The sequence below is a fragment of the Oryzias latipes genome, chromosome 17 (assembly GCF_053564925.1).
Source record: "Oryzias latipes strain Hd-rR chromosome 17, Olatipes_Hd-rR_3.1".
In the NCBI taxonomy this organism is placed as follows: Eukaryota; Metazoa; Chordata; class Actinopteri; order Beloniformes; family Adrianichthyidae; genus Oryzias; species Oryzias latipes.
The window spans coordinates 16741930-16767658 of NC_136253.1; the positions used below are offsets into that span (position 1 = coordinate 16741930).

Sequence of the window (25729 nt, forward strand, 5' to 3'; positions counted from 1 at the left end):
GGCCTTCCCACATCATCTTCGGAGCTGCAAAGCCTTTTCTCACGGATAACTAACACAGAGCGTCCTGTGATTCAGGTCTAGACACAGCTAACACGCAAGTTCTCAGGCGGATGCTGGGAAGACGCAAAGATAGTCGGTTTCCCCCAAGGGTTTCACTTCCACCTTCCTGTGAAATAGAGTTGGACACAGACACTTCTGCGAACATGATTAAATCACCTATATAGCTAGGCAATGCATAAAAGAATATGAGATAACTTATATACATAATTCCAACAATTAGTCAAATAAACGATTTGTTTAAATCTATTCTGATAATACGACCATCACATGAGTCCTAAGTTTTTGTCTTTTGTTTTAGGTTGTTGGGATCTGAGTATGCCAGACCTGAGGTGTGAGGTTACTTGGACCGCTGGAGTACATGACCTAAATCTAAATGTTTTCTGGTCCCCCACCCTTCAGTTTTCCACTGTTAATGTAATAGATGTCTTCTTTTCATTTGAAGTAATGAAGATGGTAACTCACCAGGTCTCTGCCAACAAGCATTTCTGAAAATGCTGGATCAACTAACTTTCTGGTTTGGCTGAATGAGCACTTTGGTTTATAAATTGTAGAAGAGGGGTAGAAGTCCATCTTTGGTGGCTGGTGACCTTCAACAATCAGATGCGTCTTTGGGCCAAGAAAGGGCTAAGTTACCCGTTCTGCATGCAGTTGGTTTTTACGGATGCTGATAGTGGTCAATTATTTTAATCCGTTGTTATTTGTCAGAGGTTCAGCAAAAGTAGGAGGACACCAGTCCTCGAGGACTGCGTGTGTACACCTGTGTCCTTCAATTTTTCATTACATTATTTTGTGGCTTCTCTTTTGGCATTTCTGTTCAAACAGACAGGGAAGATCTCAGCTGACAGTTTTCAGAAAAGCTTTTTCAAGTGGGAAGCTGCAAGAAATGACTTGGATCAAATTTTAAAGAAGGATCCCCCCAGGTGTCAAGCACCTCCCCTAGAAATGCTAGCAGTTCCAGTGGGTAAAACCGCAGCTAGACATGACAAAATCTGTACAATGTACGTAATTTGTATCAGTAAAAGTTGATTGTAGTGTTCGCTAACTTCTGACCATAACATAGTGCAAAGTTGTATTTATTGTTTTATGGTTCAGATCTGAGGAACCACAAGCTGTTCTGTCAGATTTCTTTTCTGTTTCTTAACTTAAACTATAGTTTGTTTCTTTACTTATTGACTTATTGACTCACAAGGCGCAATTACTGTATTCTTTGCACTATGGGGCACACTGGATTATAAGGCACGTTGTTTTTGAAAAAAAAAATTGAAGGGCCTTTATCATGTAAAATTTAAGTTTAAAGCTTTTAAGTTTTTTTAATGTTTATTCCTAAAAAAAACTCTCGAAGCGGTATTTTGATCCGTTTTTGAGTATTCCTCTAAAACCCAGCGCTCTGAGCACCAGCCGCTCTCAATCTTTGAAGACGAGTAGGTCCTCACATTCATATGTATGAAAGTGAGAACAGCCCCTTCCAGGAAGAGTCAGTGCTATCAGCCCTGCCCCCAGGCTAACACACACCCACTTTCTCCGTGGAGCTAGCGGGATTACGCAAAGCGCTTTCGTGCACATCCCTCTTTGCAAAAGTTTGGCTGTTGTTTGTGGGCAAAATGCAGACATGCTGCCAAGATCAGCTCTAGGTTGACATCATGAAATGGGCGGTATCACAAGGAGAGAGCGTCAGTGCCTCAGAGATCCAGCTGTCTTACCTCAGGGTAAGAAAAATTAATGAGTGAACTTTGAAAAAAAAATGAATATTTCATTAAAAATTCCTCTTTAGTGTGCCAAAGGCAATATATTATCACATATATGGATATAGTTTCCGGTTTAGCTCGTGCCGGTTTAGCTCGTGCTGGTTTGCGGCGCCTTCCGTCCGTGAAACCAGGGTTCAACTCCGGGCTGCTCCCTGTTCCCTTCTCTACCTCTGTGCCGGTTCCAAGCCCGGTTTGAGAAGGTTGCGTCAGGAAGGGCATCCGGCATAAAACATTGCCAAATTTACCATGCGACTTGTTCGCTGTGGCGACCCCTGATGGGAGAAGCCGAAAGTGGAAGAAAGATATATGGATATAGTTTACTCCTTTAAAGCTGTTAAGTGCATCCTATAGTGTGTAAAATATATTAGTTGGTTCTGACAAAAAGATTTCCAGCTCTTCCCAATGACACTTGATTGTTATCATATTTTTAGATTTGTACTTCTGCGAAAGAGTCAGCTCCTTTTATGGTTTGTGTCTTGCTTTGTCCTGCTTCCTTTTTATTTTCTTTGATTTTATTTGGTTTCTTTTTGTGCAGGTTGGCTGTGGCTCTCTTAGATTCCGACTTTGTGCTTCTTCCTAATGATGTACTGAGGATCTTCTTGTTTGTGATTTTTTCTAGTATCTTTGTCCCAAAGCCATGCCAACTTTTTTGGTTAATGAACTTTGGACTCACGTTGCCACATGGCTTCTGGGCCTCTCTGCATCTGGGTTTCCTTTTACTACTTGCTCTAGATTCAGTTTTTCGCTTCATTCACTCACGTCTCCCCCGGGAGCAGGAACATCAAACCTGATGCCCTGTCCTGCAAAGGCCAAAGGGAGGAAGAAGTAGAGAACTCTACTGAAGCTACCACCGGTGCTGGGGACCCCTCGGTGGTCCTCGGAGTGCAAGTTAAAGGCTGCGGTTCCTGATGCCTCTGCTGCTCCTGAGGAGGGCCCTGCTGGTTGCTTGTCCATCCTCTCTTGCCTCTGTCCTTCTGTGACAAAGTAGTGACACTATTCTTGTTTGCCTTGTCATCCTCAATAGTTTTTATGCTGACCCAACAGTTCTGATGACTCACAATGTCTTTGAACACATGGGAGTTTGTTACATTGTGCCCAGGATGTGCCATTGTCAAAGTGCCTTGCACTTCACTTGCTAGAATGCTACAGCCTCTACCTATGCCCTCCAGACTTTTGTCCCATATAACCATGGAAGTAAAACTATGGCATTTATACAAAACTGGTGTGTTAACTATACTAAACAGATTTTCCAAGTTGGTTCATGCTGTGCCTCAACAGAGATCTCCTTCTGCCAAGGAGTTGGGCTTAGCCTACATGTCTTAGATCTGTGTGTTCATAGTCAATTTCTAAATCCTGAGAAATCCATTTATCAATCACAGATCTGTGCTGAAATCCTGGATCTGTATGGGATCAATAATATCTGCAGATACTCCGGGTCTGTGTTGATCAAGATTCCCCGCAGGACTTGTGAATCCCTGGTCTGTTCTTTACAAGAATCCTAGATCTTTGTAAAGATTTTCTCCGCAATCCTGAATCTAACCTGGAACCAGGGTCTATTTAGATTCATTTATCTCTTCAGGAATCTTGAATATGGGTAGGGATCTTTTTTCTGCAGGAATCTTGGATCTGTGCAGAAAATAAAATTGTGTATGAAAGACGAATCCCTAAATCCCAAATCTTTGCATAAATCCTGGATTTATGCAGTAATCTCAGATATATGTTGGACTCCTTATTATTTACTACAGGAATCATACATTTCTAAATGATTAACCTTTGGGTTAATAAATTTGTGTACAAACCAAATAATCTCTGCAGGAATCATTAAGAATCAAACAATTCTACAGGGATCATATATCAGTGGGGAAACATATATTTCTGCAGGGATCGTGGATCTGAGTGGGACTCATTTGTTATGAATCTCTGAATCCTAAATATATGCAGGAATCGTTTGTTTATGTGGAAATCAATAACCTTTGCAGTAATCCTGGATCTGTGTGGGAATATTTAATCCCTGCATGAAAACCTAAACCTGTGTGGGAGTCAATATTTCCTAAAGGAATCCTGTGTGGGAATCATTGGTCTGCTAACAAAATAATGATCTTTGCTGGAAGTTTTGGTCTGTACAGAACGATGTATCTCAAATGTGTAGGAATGGATTTTGTGCGCAGATCCAGAAGTCCAACGTCACAATGAGAAGTGCTCGGGCTGTTGTTATCTCTGATCTGCGTGGTACAAAATGACAAGGAAGGGTTAATCCTTGTCATCCCGTTTTGATGACTGAGCTTAGATCCCAGCCCCTCATCTTGCAGCCACCGCCCTCTTCCCCAAGAGTCCATCACAAAGACTCACACAACCCATCCACTCCTCAGAGTGGAGAAGGCACGGGGAGGTACCGCGGCTTCATCTGCTGTCACCATCGCCAACAACAATGTGTGCCTGTGTGTGCCAGCACACTCTGACACAAACAGTATCAGCCTTGTAATACTGACTACTTCAGCAGTCAGTCACTGCCCACATTATGAGGCTGCCCCTGCCGTGCCTCTCAGCAGCAATGCTTTTACGGGGGGGGGGGGGGGGGGGGGGGGGTTGTAGCTTCCAGTTCAGCATGAATGTTTGACGTTTTTTCTTTTCCCCTGCTTGATAAGCTGAAACCACGAAAATGCAAGCAGCCACCTCACAAATGAACTCTGAACAGACAGGAAAAGGACGGAAAATTTCAGTTCAGGACAGAGAGGACAGTGTGATGGAGGCATGACCACAACCCTTCAACACAGGCTTTTTCCAGCTGTCTGGACAATGTTTTAACAACCCAAAAATCTTCTTCTGTGGTTTCAAATTGTTGATTAATGTTAGTTTTCTGTGGTGACACAACCATCCAAATGTGTGGCGACGGGGCTGCAGAGTTTGTGTCCGTGTGTGTGTCCTCTGTTTATCTGACAGTGTGCCACTTGCTCAGGCTGCCAAAATGCAGATTTATGCCAAGATTAATTATAAGCATGTCGTCCAGATCGGATAAAACTGACATGACATGTGCAGTAATCACATTACAGCGTCAGACAGCAGCACTCCAGCCATGTGTGGAGCACGTGACAGCAGTCTGAGAGTCTGGAGGCTCAGCCCGGTGCTGCTGGGTTCTGGCTCAATGCTGTCACTCTGCAGTTTATATATTTTCTTCACTTGAGCTGACTGGATCTTTGGGTTTCTCCGGAGAAACTTCCATCAATTTCCTGTTCTAGAACATAACTCTTTGGAGAGAAGATCTCTGATTTCCACCAAGTCTCCACCTTCTTTTAACAAATGTTAAAAAGTCAAATTCAACGCTAAAATGAGGTCTTGATTCTGCCTGCAAGAGGAGCCAGAGTCATGAGCAGCAAGAAGCAGTCGAGTCACAGCTGTGTGGCTGCTGTGGGTCAGATGCTGCCAGAGCCAGGCTGCTTCTGTCAGCAAACTGCAGAAGAAAGTATGAAAACAGGAGAAACTCAGCTGTGTTGATCATGAGGGGTTTCTGATCAGCAGTGGATGGCGTGAGAAGAACGGTGCCCCCGCAGAGTTGGCCAGGCCCGCACTCTGGACATACATTAAACATGAGCTTCTAAAAATAAAAGCCAAGCCGCTAGCTTTCATCTGGGCCAACGCGGCATTGGGACAGAGACGGGTAGGAGGGGCATTTGTATTTACAGACCTCTTCTCCAACTTTGATTTCCCTGCATGGTCCAAAGACAAAACCTGGGGTGGTGACTTTCAGTGAACCTCACCACTTTTTAGTTCCAAGGCTCTGGAGATCTGGAGTTTCTTTCTCCTCTTTTCTGATGTCTGAGTAAATTCAAGAACTCCCCCAATCCTGACAAAAAAGAAATCTGAAAGCTGGGGTAGACAGACACCCATGCCTTATGTTGCAGTTCCTTTAAAGACCAGCGGAAGCAGGTTTCAGTAGACTAAAAAGTCTAGTTTTGATTTGAAATCAGCTCAAATTTATGTATTTATTGGCTGTTTTGATGACTGGCAGGTGGATGGACTCCACTTAATCCTCCCTTTACTTTGTCCTGCTCAAACTCAGTTTTTAGGAACTTTGTCAGTCAAGGTGGGTGGGGTATAATCAGGTCCATATGACCGATACATGGCCCACCCTGATCCTAGTGATAATCCAATGTTTAGATCAGTGGGACTGACAAAGCATTCTGCTTCACTCTGAAGTAGCTATCAAAGCAGAATCTGACATCATTGAATCCTAACCTTTTCAATTTCATGGGTAAGCCTTTCAGTGGGTAAAACATGATCACCCAGATGGCAATTATCAAAACATGCATCGATTTAAGTGCTAATGGGATTCTGAGTAGAGTAGGAGTGTAACAATTCAGTTTAACAACGAATCGATTCATGTAAGTTGTGGTTGATGATACGATTCATAGTCGATATTGTAGTTCATTTTGAACGATCCGAATCATGGACATAAAATCGATCCAGGACATCTTCAGCCAAAAGCTTCAACCAGTGTGACTCAGATACCTGGTACTGAACATTGCAGGTGAGGTTTTCCAGATTCCTTGTATTTCTTGCAAGATTGTCAAAGTTAAATTAAATATGTGAACAAACAAACAAGTTACCAAGAATTAGTGGTAAATATATTCACATTTCAGTTTCTTTGATTTCAAAATAATACAAGAAGACATTATTAGAGCATTCTACCACAATGTTTGGTCACGTCTTCAAAGTGTTTTCACATATTGGACTGTTTTTCCGCCGTCACATGTCTGTTGTCTGCTGTGATGCACTTGGTCGTTTTTAGGTTATAGTAACATAAAAATTCCATGCCTCAATTCAAATGAGTTTTTCCCCCCAATATCAATATAATCGATTCATTTAATTTTGAAAAGATTTTTTTTCAAATGATATGGATCGATTCCACTAAGAACGTGCCTCAGAGAGATCGGAGGAATATTAGTCGATTCGTAGATTAATTGTTTACACCCTTAATTCTAAGTCTAAATAAAACAAACAATAAACCCCCCAACAAGAATTGGGTCGTCACCCCTCTGAATGAAAGGAACAGTTCCACGCAGCTACTGTTTCCTGGTGGGGCACTTCTCCCCACTTTTTTCCGTTTTTCCTTCATTATTTCCCTTAATCGTCACATTTGTAACCTTTAATCCCCCCACCCCCACCCCCTCCGCTCCCTTTGGAGCTTCCTTCCTCTATCCACCCCGCCCCGCCCCTCCCGTTCTCTCTACTTCCTGACACTTTCCTCTGTTCCTTGTTATCCTTAAGTCCCCCCTCCAGTTTTGTAAGTGTGTTTTTGTGTAAACGTGTATGTGTGTGTAGGTGTGGTGGTGGTGGTGTGGGTGTTGGGGGGGGGGGGGGGGGGGGGTGAGTCACATGGTTCACGTTCCCAGCTCCGCCATTTTGGAGGAAAGTTTGGGATTTGTGGACCTGGGAGGAGGAGGAGGGGGAGGGATCTCCTGTCGGACAAGTTTGACACGAAAGCAGCAGGCAGGGAGGGGGCAGCGGGCTGGACTCTGAAGTTTTCTTGATTTTATTTGGAGCGGCAGCTCGTCTCCGGACCTCCGGCTCCAGCACGCCCCTCCAGCGCGGCCCCGGGACGGCGCCGTAGGGTGAGGTCCCGCAGCGGGAAGCCGGACCGTCACTTCCCCGCAGCCGCGGTGAGCCTGCGCGGGGCTCGCCGGCTCAGGAGCCTCCCTCACGGGAAGTTCAGAGCCAGGACTGCCGCTCTGTTCGTCCCTAAATTCTTCAGTTCTTGTCTGGGACGTCTGTGTTGGAGCCCGTGGGAGCAAAAGCTGCAGTCCGGTTCGGCTCAGCCTCACCTGCCTCAGAGTTTTGCAGGTTCGGACGGGAACTTGGTCGGTGCTGACTGATTGGGAAGGGTTTTTCTGGAGCGCCAACAGCGGGCTGAATGTGGGACTAATCGAGCCGAACCTGCCCAGTGTGAGGACTGTATGCGGCGAACACAGTGCCGAACCGAGCCATGCCTGTGAGAAAGAAAGGTAAGCGTTCACTTTAGTTATGCACCAAGTAGGCGAGCTAGCTCTGCTAACGGCTGAAAGTCTTAAGTGCTGGCTCGTGCGGAGAAACACGAGACTCATAAGAGACAGACGCACAACCACGGACTCACAAATACGCGGCCCAGTTTGGCCTCCTTAAGCAGAGCCGAGCCATGCCGGCCAGGTGAAGTAAGTCAAAATAAAGCTAGCTTGTTAGCTTATGTTGCTAACCAAGTTATAAAATTGGCACCTTGTTTGGAGAGCGATTAAAAATAAACTTAATTCGAGTAAAACATTCGTGAGGTTTTGTTCCCTAAGCAGGATAAAAAAAGTGTTCTAAAGACCTATGATCATCATAATGGGTCATAAACGAAGCGGAACCGGTTTAATGTAGCGCCAACAAAAATCATAATAATAAGCCAGAAATGTGGATAACAATCCAGTCAAAATGGAACTAAAACGAAAGTGTGTGTTTTTAAAAATATATATTTTAGATATAAATTATAATAGTTAAATTGTCCACAGCAGGTTTGATTCCAGATGTGGTTTAGTTTGTTGAAAGTTTGCTGTGTAAATACAGATGCCAGGTTTGGTTTACCTGCAGTCCATTGCAGCTACGGAAGCCTGGAAAGCTCCTCAAAAATCTGCTCAGAAGCCGTCACTAAGAAGTCCCCTTTTTAGAATGCTTGTGTTTATTAAAAGTTACCACATGACCCTGAAAACTGTATTTTGAAACTGTTTCAGATAAAGTTTGACATTTTTAAAGCTTTGGCTCAACTAAACTTTGAAGTTGGTAACATTTGAAATGGACAAACTCGGATGTAAACAAACCTGAAAGTTGATCAAGTATTATGTATGAAGTTTCCCTTACAAATCTGGATTACTAAACTTTCCATTAGTGTATCCCAATGTAAAGACTAATCTTACTGGGGCCCACTTCTAAAAATACATAAATTACAAAAGTTTTGAATAAAGATGACAGTATTACATAGCCTATTTATAGTCTTTATAGTCATTCAAAATCCCAAAGATTAAAAACAATCAAACAGACGAGTCAAAACAGTACGGTACTTGTTTTTGTTCACCTCATGGTAGGTCTTTTCAGAGCTTCCACTGATTCACCCATGTTTTTTTGGCAGAGATTTTTACACCAAATGGCCTTTCTGACACAACCCTGTAATTTTTCCGGGCTGGGGACTGGCACAGGGAGTCTCAGTCGTGGCCCCTTGTGGCTCCGTAGTAAGGCAGAAGGGTTTTGCCCGAAGACCCACACTGGATGACGCTCATTGCGCCCCCTGGGAAATGAACCCTGGTTACCCACGTACCAATCCTACACACAGCCAACCGAGCTGTCAAGCAGCACACGAGGCAAAACAGCGCAATGTAGATTCGTTTCATGTATATTTGAATATTTTGGATTATTGGCTACTTTAAAACTACTATCACTACCTATAACCATTATGTCTAAAGGCAGCCTATTCCTCTAAGCAATTGCTCTATAAATAGCTGTTTTTTGAGTGCATTAGATCATGGTAATAGAAAAGTAGCTGAGGCCCTTTGTGTGTTAAAATCAGGTCTAGGAGTGTGCAGTAATTGTGAGATTAAGCTTTAATGTCCGCATTTTATGTACAGACAGACCCAGACTACAAGCAAGTTTATCATTGATTTTTATCCATGTCAGACTTTGATGCATCCAGTTCATATTAGTTTTAAAAGGGCATCCTAGAGCCAGTTTTCCAGCGTTACTCTGCTTTGTCTGAAGTTTAAGGTCTTTGGGCGACGCGAGACCAAACTACAGGGCAATGGTCCACGTATCACTAAATACTCCGGAAACATTTGTTATAATAATTGATGTGCTTAAACTTTGGTTTGGTTTGACTAACCTTTGAAGTTGATAACATTTGAAATGGTCAAACTCAGGAGTTGATCAACTTGCTGTAGTAAAGCAAAAATGATTTATGCCATTTTAAAAACAGCTTAAATGCAACAACTCCGCCCACTTAGAGGCTGGATTCCACGGAAATCGAAATTTGACTGAAACCAAGGCGTGTCACGGAGTGTAATGCATGCCCATAAAATGGAAATGCAGCTAAAGTGCTTAGCAATGAAGGTCACGACCACATAAAACAGGATTAAACTGGAAAAATGTATTTAAAACAAACATACACCTTATCTCAAATAAATATAAATGAACTATGATGTGCTTTAAATTTAATGTAAATAAAATTAAATGCAGTCAAACTTGTAGACTTTCATAAATTTTTCATTCTCATTTTGAATATTGATCCTAAAAAAGAAATATTTTAGATTAATTTAAAACTTTGTTAACAAATGTCACACATAACCTCTGACTTAGGTAAACTTCTACACCATCCACATATACTTGACATAAATAAATACCAACCTATATAGGCTTGAACATAAAGTCTGATCTTGAAAAAATGTATGTTGAAGGACTCTGACGTGGATACAAAATTTGGGTGTAGAGTAGACAAACTATTATACATAAACATGGACGTGAATAGACTGAGACCTAAAAAAAAATTGAAAATTTGGATTTAAACAAACTTTTTGCATAAACTTTTACCTATATAAACCTTGACTCAAATAAACTTGCAGGTAGATACTCGGACATGGAGAAGCTTTGCCTTAAATGATGGTGTCACACCATGTCACTGGAGTTTTCTCATGTCATCGTTTTGTGTGTTTACATTCCACCCGGCGCTGACGCACAGGCTGCACTTGAGTCCATCCACAGCAGCCTTCCAGCCCCAGCACTCAGAGGCATTATTGTCATCTCCAGAGACTTGAATCATGTAACCCAGGGCTCTAGCCACTTGCAGCTTGCCACCAATTTGTTGTCTGTCCAACTAGGAGGAACGGTACAATGGACCCTCTGTATGCTAATGCCAAGGAGGTGCATACTTTCACCCTTCTACCCCTCTTGGCAAATCTGATCACAGCTCGCTACTTCTTCAGTTTCTTTAAGAGGCAAACTGAAACAACTCAGCAGTTTAGGCAGTGGTTTGCTGGAGCAGCGGATGTCCTTCCTCAAAGCCGTTGTTGGCTCAGACTGAAGTGTTCTAGTGGAATTGCATGGGGAGTATTTAGGGGACGGTGGTGTGTTTGACTAAGTAGTTGAAATTCTGCATAGACTTTATGGTTCCTGTTGTGACTGTTAAGTGTTTTTCCAACAAAAACCTGGATTGCCAGCAAAGTCATAGCTCTTCAAAACAACAAAAAACCCCCAGAGAGCATTCAGAGGCAGGAGCTGTAGGATTAGATAGGTGCAGAGCATTGACTGTATGTGAGAACTGGACTGAGGGATTCCTCCCCATTCTTGTTCCAAATAGGAAGTAAAAATAAGTCTTTCAAGAAGCTAAAACCCCACAGACTTCTATAGAGAAATAAACAGCTATTACTCAGCAATTTTATTAGTCAGAATAACCATTCTCACTCTAATACCTTTAACATGTTCTTGCTAATCTTAATTCTGTGTAGTGCAAGTTATTTAAGATATAAACTGAATAATAATAATAATTAATAATAATAAATGGGAGGTCTGGAGGGGTATGAAGACCATACCTGGCTTCACCTGATTGGATCAGTTGTCTGGTGGGTGGGGATCATGTCAGAGCTGATAAGCTACCGGTATATGCATTTTTATTTTTATTTTACAGTAGATTCAATTCCCCTCCCCCTGCAACCCACCCCTCATTTCTCCAGCCTATCATCAACCCATGTTTTCATCCATCCTCCCCCCTGATTGGGTCTTTGCTTCTATCGGTCTGCTCCTTTCCATCTCAGCTGACCAGGTGAGCTCTGAACTGGAAAAACACCAGGAAGGCAGCTGGTCCAAATCAGATGTCCCCTAGGCTTTTGTAGTCCTCAGTGAGCTTCTAAAGCAAGTTTATAACCTGACTTGTAGACCCTCCCCTCTGTCTTGGGGGAAGTCTCTTCACCACAGAAAGCCTTTTGTTTTGTTCCTGTACCTTAGAAGGGTTATCCCAGCCAGCTGGATGATTTCAGGCCGGTTGCCCTCACCTCCCGTGTGATGAACACCTTGATGTGACCTGTCCTCTGCCTCACTCAGTCACAAGGGGAGGGTATGAGAGACCCCTCCCCAGTTTTGCATATCAGGCAAAGATGCATGTTGAAGTGCCCTCTCCTACTTTGATGTGCTAAGATGCTACTTTATGACTTTTCTGGTGGTTTTAAACGCCACCAAGCTTCACTCACTCCTGGAGAAGCCGACCTCTATGCAGCTCAAAAATTATAGCAAATTACAAACATTGATGAAGAGACAGTTTGATGCTGAAGAGTCTGCCCTTTTGTTGGGTCTTACTCCTTTGTTGTTTTTTGGGCCCTCTTTTTTTGTGCTTTATTTTAAGACGAACAAGCACTCATCAAGCTATAGAAAGCTCCTGGAAGATGACCAAACCCAATTCTCTTCCTGAGGGTCTGTCAGAAGAGACGCTGCGTTCATCATGGACATTCTGACACAAACTATGTTTCAATTCAATTCAATTCAATTTTATTTGTATAGCCCAAAATCACAACAACAGTCGTCTCGATGGGCTTCGAAGTAAAACATGAAATCAAAAGGATCACGAATACAAAGAGTTCAATAGAAAAATACTAAAATGAACTAACAAACTGACTAAGCTATACTGGCATCCCTGCCCTTAGACCCCCCTTCGCGGTAAGGAAAAACTCCCAAAAAAACCGGATTCCGGAAAAAACGAAGAAACCTCAGGGGTGCCCACATGAAGGAGGGATCCTCCCCCAGGACGGACAGGCGATTTACCAGAAATCTTAGAGAAGAATTAACTTATCTAAATCTACAACTACATATATAAAAGTCCAGCAGACGAGCTTCATCCAGCCGTGGTTATCGGGACAGTCAAAGGCGCGAGTCGAGCCGGAGACAGGAACCACAGCCAGGTGTAGGAACAGGAGCAGAAACGAGATACATGGCCAGGTACAGAGCAGAGATGAGCCAGAGGCAGGATCCACAGCCAGGTGTAGGAGCAGGAGCAAAGGCGAGGTAAACGGTCAAGTACTGGAGCACGGATGAGCCAACTGGAGTCTGGAAGCACTCCCACTCCCCAGGAGGGGAGAGGAAAAGAGGGACAATACATGAATCGCACTGCACCAAACAGAGGCATGGAGAACTAAATGATAAATTATGATCAAGAATAGAGGAGAGGAAGGGTAGAAGTAAAAAAGGAAAGAGGACAGAACCCCAGTGTACCATAGTTACCCCAGCTTCAACTTCTAGCAGCCTTTTAAAAGAAATAGTTATTATTAAGTTTAATTTAAACAAACTAACATTAAGTTAAATAATCTCTGAATACTAACTAGTCTGACAATAAGCCTGTCCAAAGAGGAATGTTTTCAGTCTAGCTTTGAATGTAGAAACTGAATCGGCCTCTCTTATATGAGCTGGGAGTTTATTCCATAAGACAGGGGCTTGGTGGCTAAACGCTCTACCTCCAACCGTACTTTTACCAATTCTAGGAACCACAAGCAGTCCTGCATTTTGCGAGCGAAGTGTTCTGATTGGTTGGTAAGGGACTATGAGGTCCTTAATATAGGACGGGGCCATTCCATGTAAGGCCTTATAGGTTAACAGGAGGATCTTGAACTTAATTCTAGAATCAACTGGGAGCCAATGGAGCGAAACTATGTTGCTGCAGACCTCTGGTCAGATTTCCCAGACGTATTTGAAAATCACTTCCAATGGAGTAAAGAAATGAGCACTGAACTCCAGGTCTGTAGGACATGTAAACACACTGTTAGGCCGAATCCAAATTCTCCCCCCTACCCCTCCTGCTTCTCCCTACCCCTACATCTAGCCCTCCAAACGAAGAGTTATAGAAAACTATTGTTTTCTAATTCAGACGTCACTCCCACTCGATGGCGCCGGTCATCTGCATTAGCGCGGAGCTGCCAGGGCTTGGAAAATAAATAACATCAGCTTTAGAACTTAGTCATTACTTACATTTAAATGTAAAGGTCTTTGCTTCGAAGCAAACTCACGTAAAGAAATGTGCTTCTCAGCATGATGCGGAACACCCTCACAGCGGAGGGATACAGAGCCCTCCGCCACGAGGGTTTGAACTCCGCTGTGGTCTCCTGGTTTTTCTGGTCACAAGAAAATTTTTTAGGAAATTTTGGTGGTTTTTAGAAGCTGCAGCTGGTGTTTCACTGAGAAATCCGTTTCTCTTTACCTGCAGGAACAAACTTGAAATAACTTTAGCTCTGCTTTTATTTACAAACAAAAATAACCTTATATTTTGACCTGGACTTAAGGGCTTGGATGTGGTTATTAAATGTGTGTGTGTGTGTCTGTGTGTGTGTGTGCATGCAGCCAAGAAGCTCCAACATCTGAGCCGCCTCTTTCTGTCCTGCAGATGCCCAACGGGCCCTGCTGCTGCTGGAAGAGTACCGAGCCAGGCTGAACCACTCGGAGGACCGGCACCTCAGCTTTTCCATCCAGAGGGTCATTGACATCTTCCAGAGCAACCTCTTCCAGGCACTCATTGGTATGACCCCAGACATATAACAGGTTCAACTCTGACTTGGAATAAGTTCTGGCTTGGTTCTGGATCAGATTTCAGGCTTGGCTTTGGATTGTAGCCAGGCCAGGTTTTTTTTCTTTCTGTTTAACAAGTTACAGCCCTGGCTTTTAGACGGGTTGCTTTAGTCTGAAGCAGGTTTCAGAACTGGTGTGGATCACGCAAGGCCTTGGCCTGGAGCAGGTTCCACCCCTAGTTTCTGAGCAGGCTTTAGCCCTGGTTTTGGAACAGGTTATGGCCAGAATCTTCTCTGGAGGCTGCACCCTCATTAGTGAAGGCGTACAAATCAGATCTTGTTCTTTCACCTCCAAATAGGTCGTCTGCATTCACACATATTTCTGTGTTTTATTTTGAATCCGCTGATGTCAGCGATATGATTTCTGAAGTCCCTGCCATACGTCAGAAGAAGCTCCACTCTTTAAGATCTGAGCTTTAGCTCCAGTATTCTTTGAACTACGGTAAATCCTCATCTTTTTATGGAATTAATGTAGTTAGAGCAGATTCTGACACGGAAAACTGGCTTTGTGCTGTTGTGCAATACTTTACATTAGTAAAGCTGAGAAAGAGTGTGTGTAAAGACTGAATTCCTTCTTTGAAATCATGCTAAGTTTGTCAGGTGAATAGTATGTTCTGAGCCAGAACCCACTAAGACAAGGATATGAGTTTCGCTTATTTTTAGTCAACGCCAACAATCGACTTGGAATGGACCTTTCGGAAAGCTCTGTGCTGACAGATTTGCTTCTTTAGCTGATGTACATCCTCAGGTCTCAGGTTTGAATCCAGAGCCGTACTGTACTTGTGAGCGTGAGACAGACCTGGAACAGGTGTGGAGTGGTTCTAGTCCCCGTTTTAGATGGACTCTATACAGCTCTTCCTTCTGAAAGTCTCCACAAAGACTTCCTGTCTGCTGCCCCCCGCTCAGGTGATCCTCGGCTAGAAGCAGCATTCACTTTAATGGACTGAGAACGGTGCTTTATTGATCGTCTGAAATGTATTTGGGATGTAAACCTGCTGATATTCTACTGAACATGTCTGCATCGTCCTGTTCTCGGAGTCTCTGTGCACATGTATGCAGCTTCACGTGCACATTCCACGCACAGGCGTCTCACGTGCACTCTGCAGAAGAATTCTCTTTTTTTTTTTCAATAACCGTTTCAATATAGACGCTGACTGAACATTATTTTAGATCTTTGAATGTTGCTGATGAAAAATAGATTTGTTTCTCTCGGTTTCCAATCTGCTGGCCCCCCCAAAAGGAGGTGTGCGGTGGGCCAGGCTCCATGTAATCCCTCTGTGGACACGATGATTACCCCCGCTTGTAATCCCCCCATCCCAGCTGACAGATCTGCGGGCTTCAGTTCGGGGGCAGATGGTCTCAGTCTTTTTCATTTCTGAGCATTTTTTTCCTCTGAAATTAAAACGGTATTTTCTTCTTCAGCCTCTTTCTCATCTGTGCCCTCCCCCAGCTTCCTCCTGCTCCTCCTGGGGCAGCCCGAACAGATGCAATCTTTAAACCACGCCCAGACGCTGTTACAAACCTCTAATGGGAGGGGCGTCAAAAACTGTCCTACACTACATGAATAACTTCTTCCAGCATGGGGGGGGGCTGGTCAGGGCTGTAAGGTTGCAGGTGAAAGCACGTAACTTCTGAGTCCTCTCCCCTCAAGGATAGGTTAGAATTGATTTGCTAAAGAATGAGGTTTTACCCAGAAAACCCCTCTGAGCTACTCTATCCAAATGTGCCTGTGACCTCATTCTTCACATGATCCCAGTGTGCATGGAACCTGAGCGTGCACGTGACTGTAATGTGCAATGCAGGACAGGCCAGTGGGGCAGGTGGAGAAACAGCTGAAGAACAGCTGGCAAAACAGCTGGGGTTGCTGCAGTAAAAGCAGCTGAAGGAACAGCTGGAGAAACATCTGTGGAACAGCTGCAGGAAGAGCTGGGAGAACAGCTGTCAGAATTGCCAGAGAACTGTGTCTTGCTGGAACTTTGACGGAACAGCTGCTGGAAAAACTGAAAGAGCAGCTGTGGGAACAATAAAGGAACAGCTGGAAAAACATTTGGGAGAAACAGCTGTGGCAACAGCTGAAAAAAATTACCCCTGGAATAGTTGCAGGAACAGCTGGAAAAACAGCTGTGTGCATGGCTGGCAGACTAGCTGTGGGAAAGTTGAAAAAACAACTGGAGGAACAGCTGTGGGAACAGCGGGAAAAACAGCTGAAGGAACAGCTACAGGAATGTCTGAAGAAGTAATCTTAAAATGGGTGAAGAAAAAGCTGTAAAAAATGAAGGATCAGCTGTGGGAACAGCTGGAACAGCTACTTGACACATCTGAAAGAACATCTTGAGAAACAGCTGGCTGAAACGACTGAAGGAACAGCTGGAGAACAGCTAGCACTTCAACTTGGTCTATTTGTAACACGCCAGTTGTCTGCTAAAGTATAAAAAAAAACCAAAAGAATGTCCAGATTTTAAAATTGAGACAAAAAACCAAAGCTCTGCACACAGCATGGATGTTTGTGGTGGAGTCTCTTTAATTACAGGTGAGATTTGCCAGTATATAGGAAATCGCTTCTCTGTAATTGCTGCAGAAAGCATGGGTGAGACGGTTACCATTGAAAGAGAAGAACTACGCATTTGGTCAATCAGTTTAACCACAACACATCTGATTTGAGTCTTATGAGTCAAAATACCTTTTTGGTTTAAATGTAAAACATTTACAGAATGCGTTAAAGACCCCCACTGGTAAAAGTTGTGTTTTCAGTTTTATTAACCTGTTCTTGTAACATTTTTCTGATGATGAAGGATATATATATATATATATATATATATATATATATATATATATATATATATATATATATATATATATATATATATATATATATATATATATATATATATATATATATATATAAAAATAAATAAAATGTCTTTATTCAAATCGTTGTAATTCAGGACCAGATAAAAAGGAAAAATAGCGTATTTGTGACTTTAAAAATAATAGTGGCGGGTCACGAACAAAAGGAAGATAGCGGGGTTTCTCTATGCCAACAGTTCTGCCCACAACTCAGAGGCATGATGAAGACTACTGGGAATGCATTAAAACTGCTAAAACAATTATTGGAGTAGGACTTTAAGTCTCTCTTAAGTAATTTTTGTTACTCAAATTTGAAAAAAACACAGTTGTATAATGCTTTCAGAACTTCCCATGTTCTTGAAATAAACAACCAGAGTCAATAAATCAGTGGGAGTAAAACCCCGACAACAGACCACTCTATTGTCATGATGACTGCTAGTGATAACAGGGTGGGTCTGTCTACCTGCAGCCATCATTAAGGAGAGTAGAGGATCCGGTGCTTTTGTTCTGATCGGTGCTCTTTAGACTTCTAACCCCCTCACCATCTGTCTCTTCTTTCTGTCTTTTCAGATATCCAGGAGTTTTACGAAGTGACCTTATTAGACAGCCACAGATGGGTGGGGGCTTCCAAGGGGGTGGACCCTGTGGCGCCCATCCACCTGTGGGACTTTCCCAGCCTTCATAGCTCAACGGTGACGTCGGAGACGCTGCCCAGCCTCAGCACCAGCATTGAGGTGAGAACAGAACCCGAAGTCCGGCTGCCTTCACAGTTTTCCTTTCAGAACCCCCAAGACCAACAACTCTCGAGGGAGGGTGTCGGGACACCTGAAGGAAAGCTGCTGCTGATGTCTGACTGTCAGATCACTGACAAAATCTTGCGTCATCATTTTGGCGTTACTGCTGGAGGTTGTGTTAAAGGGGGCAGATTTTTGCCCTACAGTTCTGAATGGAGTGAACTACAACCAGTAAAGGCAGGTTTCTTCAGAAGAATAGCCAGGAAAGGCAGCTTTTATTGAAAAACCATCCCATAGAGGTAATTTTTATGGAAAACATTCTGTACAGACACCTTCTGTAAAGGCAGTATTATTTTTAAAAAGTCTGCAATGATGCTTTTTTTTTGCTCGAAGCGAAGGCAGCGTTTCTTCAAATGGCAGGCAGTGTGGGAAACTTTGATGAAAAGAAAATGAAGCAATTGGCATTGACAGGTTTCCTTAAAAAAGATTGAAGACATTTTTCTAAAAATGTATGTGGGGAAAGTTTTCTCTAAACAATAGGTGGTTAAGGGCACCTTGACATAAAAACAGATGGTTAAGTCGGCTTAACAGAAAAACTAGGGGTCTAACGAGTAATTCATGGATCTATTTCTATACCTACGATCCAGCCTGATCGATCAGTACCATAAAAAAGAAATATTTTTTTTAAAATAAGGTTATCAATTTTGGAAAATACCATTTGGATTGATACATTGTACGTTTACTTTACGAGAATTTAAAAACGACCAAGTGACATCACAGCGGACAACACACGACGGCAACAAAAAATGATCAGTCCATCATTCCAGTCCAGTGGCATTTTAACCTAAAAACAGATGGTAAAAGCAGCTTAATGTTTAAACTTTAAGCTGTGGTCAAGGCAGCCTAATGTATAAACTTGACATATTACGCTTCCTTTGCTTCTGTTTTTCATTTAAGCTGCCTTTCTTTTTGTTCAAAGTCTAAACAGACGTCAAAGGTAGCTTAAAATAAAAACAGTGAGTTCAACTCTTCCTGAAACCAGACAGTGAAAGCAGCTTCCAGGGTTTCCTTGTTATTTCATGGTAGTGCTCTTTCTCTCTTTCTCTTTTTTGCTGTAAATGCCTTTCGCGCAACCCCCCCCCCCCCCTCGCAGGACTCCCCTCTTCTTAATGAAATTCTGCACACGCTGGCGCAGGCCAAACTCTCTCCCTGCCCTGGCAAAGTAAGTACACGTGCTGTTGGTGGGAGGGTCTGTCGGTGTTCACCTGTGCCGCATGACCATCCAGTTTTCGTGTGCTTCGTTCCATCAGAGAGGAAGGGTCTTCTGGGTCCTGGGTGGGGCTAACTTCAAGGTGTGGCTGTGGTTTGGGGAACCGGCTCTGTGAAAGGGTTTGGTTCTGCACGACCCAGAAGAACCTGGTTCAGAGCTGAAAAGCACAGCCACACGCTGAGGCAGCCAATGAGGCGTTTAGGGCCCCATGGTTCATCATGCTTTCATCATGCTGTCGGGTTTAAATAGTACACCTTCTTTCCTCTCTGCCTGTTGGTGATCTGCTCACCTCATGGGAAGATGGACTCTCCATGGCTGCCTCTTTAGAGAAAATGTGCTTTAATTGAGGATTTGTGTTATGCAAAGCATCAGAAAGTATCAGACCAGCAGCATCAGTTACATTCTCCAGACTTGGTAAGCTGTTAAAGCCAAATCTATTCAGGCTACCTGCAGGCTTAGAATCTTTTTTCTTTTAGCAGTTGTTGAAGATGGAGTTGTGTTGGTCCTGCAGCAGACTGCATCTGTACTGGTGGTGGTGGTTTGTGTGTCATTCTTGGGGAGTCTGAGCTGGGACGGCTGAATGTAGAGCTTGTGTTGCACCCATCGGGACATTTCTAACATTTGTGACCGACGGTGGGGACGGCTCCTGCCGATGCAGCAAACATCGTCCAGCAGACTGGTGCCTGCTTTGGAGACTGATCAACACAAAACATCCTCAGCGAGGATGAACTGAATCCCTGCTGCACAGGAGCAACAGGTCCAGCAGGTTCTCATGTGGGATGTTCTGTTGTTTTGGAAACGACTAAGAGTAATTAAATACGTTATTTGTGTGGATTTACGATCATAGAAGTGAATGTTATGATTAAAAAACATTTTCATATCAAAGAAAGTTTAAAGACTTTCAACCTGTTGTTTCTGAATTGAAAATATTACCCTTTCAGAGTCAAGATGTTGCTGATTCCTGGTTAGAGGTGATTATTATTATTATTTAAAATCTTGAAAGCTGAAGCTAAGTAGCTTCACTGTGATTTTCAGCTGAATATTTTCTGGGAAACATAGTTCTGTGAAGGTGGCTGACATTACAGCAGTGATGAGTGGGATGATGCGTTCAGGGACTCCCTTGCTGTGACTTGAGCTACTCTGGATGATCTGTGAAGATGTGAATGAGCTGCAGATTACAGTCTACAAGCTCCAGAAAAATGCTGGCATGTGTATTCATGTGTTATGCTTGTGTTCCAATTGGCATAAAGCAGCTCTGCTTCTTCCTCACATCTATAACTGTTCCAGTGTGGCATTAGCGAGGTCTCCCAAAAGCTCTCGAAGGCAGTCCTAGTCTAGGGTTGGTCCTCTAACCAAGTAGTGTCTGGGACAGGGCTCTGGGGGCACTGACTGGGTCTTCATGTTAACCCCTGAGAGGAGTCTGTCATTCCATGAAAAACAATCCAAGTTTTTTAAACAACAAATGAAAGCAGCTTTTCACACATGTGGGAGACATGAGATTGAAGACCTCAGATGAGGGCAGAAGGACAGACGGATCCGTGGCAGCACTTTGGACTGGAATGAAGTCCTTCTTTGGATACAAAACAGTACTTCTAGGTTTTAGTTTGGTTTTTATTAGCATTTGTTCCCAATCAGACTTTTGTTGAAGTACATTGTTCCTCTTGGTATGTTAATACTCTCTTCCTTTGGGCAGAGCAGATCTGAGGGTTGTAATCTAGCTGTCAGTGCCAGCATGCAGGCCTGAATGGTGTTCATCCTTGTAGATGAATCTTTGCTGACCTTCTGTCCCATAGTTGTCTGAAAAATCTTCAGCAGTGTGGAGAACCTGGTTTCTGTTCCCTAAAAGGCTGAATCATCAGACACTCTGAGGGTCCGTACTGTGTTTCCGGACCCCCTACAGGTGGCTGGCAGGAGAAGTGGGGGAGCCTTTGATGCTGTACTTTTCAAGCCCCACAACATCTAGACTTGGCTTGGGTTTGAGATTTCCGCTGTTAAAACCCGTCTGTTTTACAAGCCCCCAACGTCATTGTTACAAACGAGACTGTAAAAGTGCCAGAATGCACCCCCAGTACATTCAATCCCCCATTTTTAGGTCCTTGTCCTGCAGATCTGCTTTAATGCAGGAGGGTGTGTCCATACCTACTGCTGTCATGTGATTCATTTTTGTGTGCGATTGATTATGGCCTGTATTTAAATAATCTATTTAATCTATTTTTAATTTAGGTTTGAGGTATTTGCATTTAAATTCATGAATTAGGCCTGCAAAATATACCACAAATTTATCGTTATCGCAATTTCCAGCTCTGCAATACGCATATCTCAAAAGATGGCAAAAATCGCAATAAATAGTAAACCTTAAATGTGCTAAAACAATCATATGGCAGCTTGAAGTATTTAACAAATCAAATAAATGCCTTTATGCATTTGACTAATCAGATGGACGCCTTCAAGTTGTTGACCAATCGGATTGAGGCCTGTGATGTTAGATGTTTGTCATCTATGTCGATGAGGGTCATTTGGACTATAATTTTTAAACTGTTGCAATGAAATCAGCATTATGTTTTTGCTTATTTTGCTATTTGTTTAAATCCAGCAAATTATATCGTTATCGCAATATTAATCTCTAATATGGCACATCGGGAGTTTTCCTCATATAGTGCAGCCCTAATTTATGAAGTTTTTGTTATTATAACAGACTTCCAACCTTTGAAGCTTTTTATGCCACCAAGGAGGATTTTTTTAAATCTTGAAAAAAAATAAAAAAAATAACCCATCAGATAAAGACTGCTCTAATTTATATAAAAATAGAAGGAGCCCTTATCTGAGCAATCTAAACAATGTTAATCACTAACTCCTTACCTTGCCTTATACAGTTTATCACAACCAGAAGACAGTAGAAAAAACACAAATGATTTTATAGTATCCTTTAACCTGGGAAGGAGGTGACACTGGAGGACTTGAACAATTTAGACCTTTGTTTCTTTGAAACAAAAGTTTTGCTTCATCGTCTGAACATAAAAACAGTAAGAGGTGAACTTTCCCTCTGAAATGGTGCTTTGTCTAACTTGATGTTTTGAAAAGTGGCAGAGCGAGATCTCTTCAGACTCTGTAACTGTTACCATGACAACGCATTGCGTTGGATTGAGTTTTTTTTATTGGGGTTTGGGGTGGGGTGTCTGGCGTGACCCCAATTAATAAGAGGAAATGGATGTCTTCTAAGTCTGAAGTCACCACGTGTGAGTGCACATATGTTCCTCGATGAAAACAGATTTCAGAAGAACATCTAAACTGATCCGGAAGTCTTCCTGTACATTTGTGTTTTGAAAACTGCTGATTCTGGGTTTGATCCAGCCTGCCCTCTAAAAACTTAGAATATTCCCAGTTGGAGCTGTCGGGTGCAGCAGCATCCACAGCTCCTGCATCCCGCCGCTGTGCCGAAAGTCACTTCCACCTGGGACTGATGCCGTTCTAATCCTTGGGAGGTTCTGAAAAGCAGGTAATGGAGGCACATGTTTGAGTATTCAGCAAGTGCTCTGCAGAGTCCAGCAGAGGGAGCCATTGCTCTGAGGGGGTCGATCCTCTTCTGATAACACTGATTCACCTGCATCAAAGCACCAATCAGTTTCTACTTTTGTGCTTTCCACTTAAACCTTCTAAAGCTGCAAAACTGCAGCAGAAAGGGTCTCTGTTCTTGCCCAGTTATAAATAAAGCTCTTTAAACAATCCTGAACCAACATTTCTAAATTGTCAGTATATTCTTTTTCTAATGGATGTCTAATTAGTTTGTCAACAAAACTTTGCTGCATGTCACCAATGATGACATTGAATCTTATACATGAACAACAAAAGCATTACTAGAAGCTGCTCTTCAAGGGCTGCTAGGACTTCATTTGGCCACAAGATGTCTCTTTTTTTTTAGGTTGTTTTCACATACAAATGTTGGTAAAACTTCATCGGCTTAGATCTAAGCTGTACTCTGGATATAGGTAATGAATAGAAGACCATTTTAAAGGAGTAACATATCTGTGAGGGACATAATTCTTGCTTGGTTGTAAGAGGTAAATACTGATTTTCTACAAAGAAATTCTTTAAAAATCATCCAAAGTGATTTCCTGAATTTTACATTCTGACTCTCACAGTAAATTTGAAACAACAGAATTTGTATCTTTTTTTTAGTGGGAGAACTTGCAGAATTTCTTACTGACAAATACATTTGTGGCCGTGTGTGTATGTGTGTACAAACTGCAACGTGGTGTTGTAATAGAAGCCAACTTTTTCTTTGTGTTTTTGTGATCTCTGGGGATCAACATCGGGGGAATTTGTTTGTTTGCTGATACGTGTTGTTGTTCTGCTCTTAGGTGTTTGTCATCTGTAGCAGGGCGCTAAACCAACTTGTTTATTTTACTGGTGTGCTAAAATGAGTGCACATAAATGAGTTGCAGCCTAATTTTCAACTGTAATGCATTCGACAGCACTCTTTTCCAGGATCACTTTTTTTGTCCATTTGCTGCCTTTCACTGAAAGGGAGAGGGGGCACTTGAACAGTGTATTTATCACAGCATAAAATGTGCTTTTTAAAGATGCATTGAGCTTTTTCTGTCTTTTATCGTAAAATGCATTAGAACCAGTCACAAATGCACTTTTGCCAGCCATCATTTTCCTACAGTCTTTACAATGAAAACAGTTCATTATAAAATGGACTCTACTGGACACTGAGTCAGGAGAGTGCTGGTCATTCAGCTCTCTTGGACATAAACACACCAGAGGAGATTTGAAGAATTACAACCTCCTGCACCAAAATGCTTCCTTATAGTTAAGAAATTATCAGCACCATAGGTCTTTCAGGAAACCTACTCTGATTAGATAACCATTCTAATCAGTCAAAGCGCCACAACTACGATTCCACGCCAACAACCATTGCAAAAAGATGTTCAATGGAACCAAATCTTTGCAATTCAGATCCGGCCTAAACAGTTTTAACAAACAGTTGTCAATCTTTCTTTAAATCTGTCCTCATCCTCTGAGGCTAGATCAGTTCTGAGCTGCTTGGCTCCCTCTGACTGCAGCATGTGCAGATGCAACCTGCACACATACATTGTTTATGACCTCAAAGGGTTGGACACACAGGTGCCACCTGAAACTTGTATTGGTTATACCATTGAGAAATGTGGTCACCTGCAACTAAATTGCTTTAATTCTAGAGCCATGTTTAGTTTGTTTTTGTCCATTTATATCAGTTTCTCTCTTGTTATTATGCTTACGTTTAGGGGAAGAACATGAAAGTCATGAAGTGTTGGAACACCGTGCAGATCATACTGTCTTTTGAGATGATTACCTTTCCAAAGAAGAGGGGGTTTGGTTGAGGGGGTTGGAGCAGATGTTTCCTTTGTCTGCAGCTTCAGACTTCAGTGCTCAAACGTTTTTATTCCAGCTCCATAAGCTAATTGGGAAAGATCTGCTTTCTCATATTTTATCTTGTCCTCTACCCCTAAATGACTTACACGGCGTGATAGAGGCCGACAGGCAGGTGTAAATTTCCCTGACACTCTCTAAGGTCTGAACTTTTGCTATTGAGGAGCAGCCCCGGCGTCCGAACACCGTGTTACACGTCTGGATCACAATGCTGAATACACCGTTGGACTCCTGCCATGTTTGGGTTTGATATTTTTGTCCGACTTTATCTGACTTACATGACAGTTGCAATTTAACCCTGCAATGGTTTGTTTTCATCTTGTTTAAAGACCCACTCTGATGAAAATCGTCTTTTGTTTTGTTTAACATGTTCTTGTAGCATTTTTTTTCTATGATGCAGGACATGTATAAGGAAAATGAAGCTTCAGATTTCACTTATTAGTATTTCGTGATTCAAATTGTTGTGAATCAGTAGCAGACATAAAAAGCTGTATGGATATAAGTGTGACGTAGAAGCTACAATGGCAACCATTAAGCTCACTGCGACTGCATTCGGATGCATCCACTCGCAGACAAACAGATCTACGTATGTCTTCATTTTCCTCGTCTGAGCTGCATCTGGTTCAAAACTGTACGGCTGAATAGTTCCAGTATCGCCATTTTTGTTGCACCGGAAATGTTAGCTTGGAGGTGTGAGGGGCTGTAAGCTAGGGACATGGTTGCTCCCCACCAACAATCCCACCTACAACAACTCAGTGAATTTCTAATGAACTCCTGCCGCTGTGCAGAAACTGTCCTAGAAAATGACAGTTTTTTTTTTTTTACTTTGGCTAAAAACAGCCCCATCATAATTAAAGGACCGCTGGGAATGCTTTAACAATGGATCAAAATATGTTGGGAGTGGGACTGTAATACAAAGCTCAATACCGTGCAGTTCTGTTGCATTTTTCTTTCAAAGACTTTCATGCTTATGATAAGTTGACCATAAAGGTTTGAAGCTCCTTTAGGATTCTCAGCTAATGTGACGATCGTGCTGCTATGTTTGCTAAATTATTCATTTCCTCACTT

At 42.6% G+C, this 25729-nt stretch overlaps 1 protein-coding gene across 38 annotated transcripts in view; it reads left to right on the plus strand.

Moving 5' to 3' along the window:
* Positions 1–6977: 6977 nt before the first annotated feature.
* The window catches only part of dlg1b (discs large MAGUK scaffold protein 1b), a 53619-nt gene continuing 34867 nt past the window's right edge, over positions 6978–25729 (plus strand). For 13 of the 38 annotated variants that reach the window (XM_023965500.2, XM_023965505.2, XM_023965502.2 and 10 more), the window contains exons 1-4: positions 7213–7804; positions 14218–14349; positions 17816–17979; positions 19133–19201. In XM_023965500.2, the coding sequence (XP_023821268.1) occupies positions 7786–7804; positions 14218–14349; positions 17816–17979; positions 19133–19201 (384 nt within the window). In that variant the 5' untranslated portion in view covers positions 7213–7785. Of the gene's footprint in view, positions 7805–14217; positions 14350–17815; positions 17980–19132; positions 19202–25729 lie in introns of all 38 variants that reach the window. The other 25 variants (XM_023965513.2, XM_078934705.1, XM_078934701.1 and 22 more) reach the window with 7 other exon arrangements.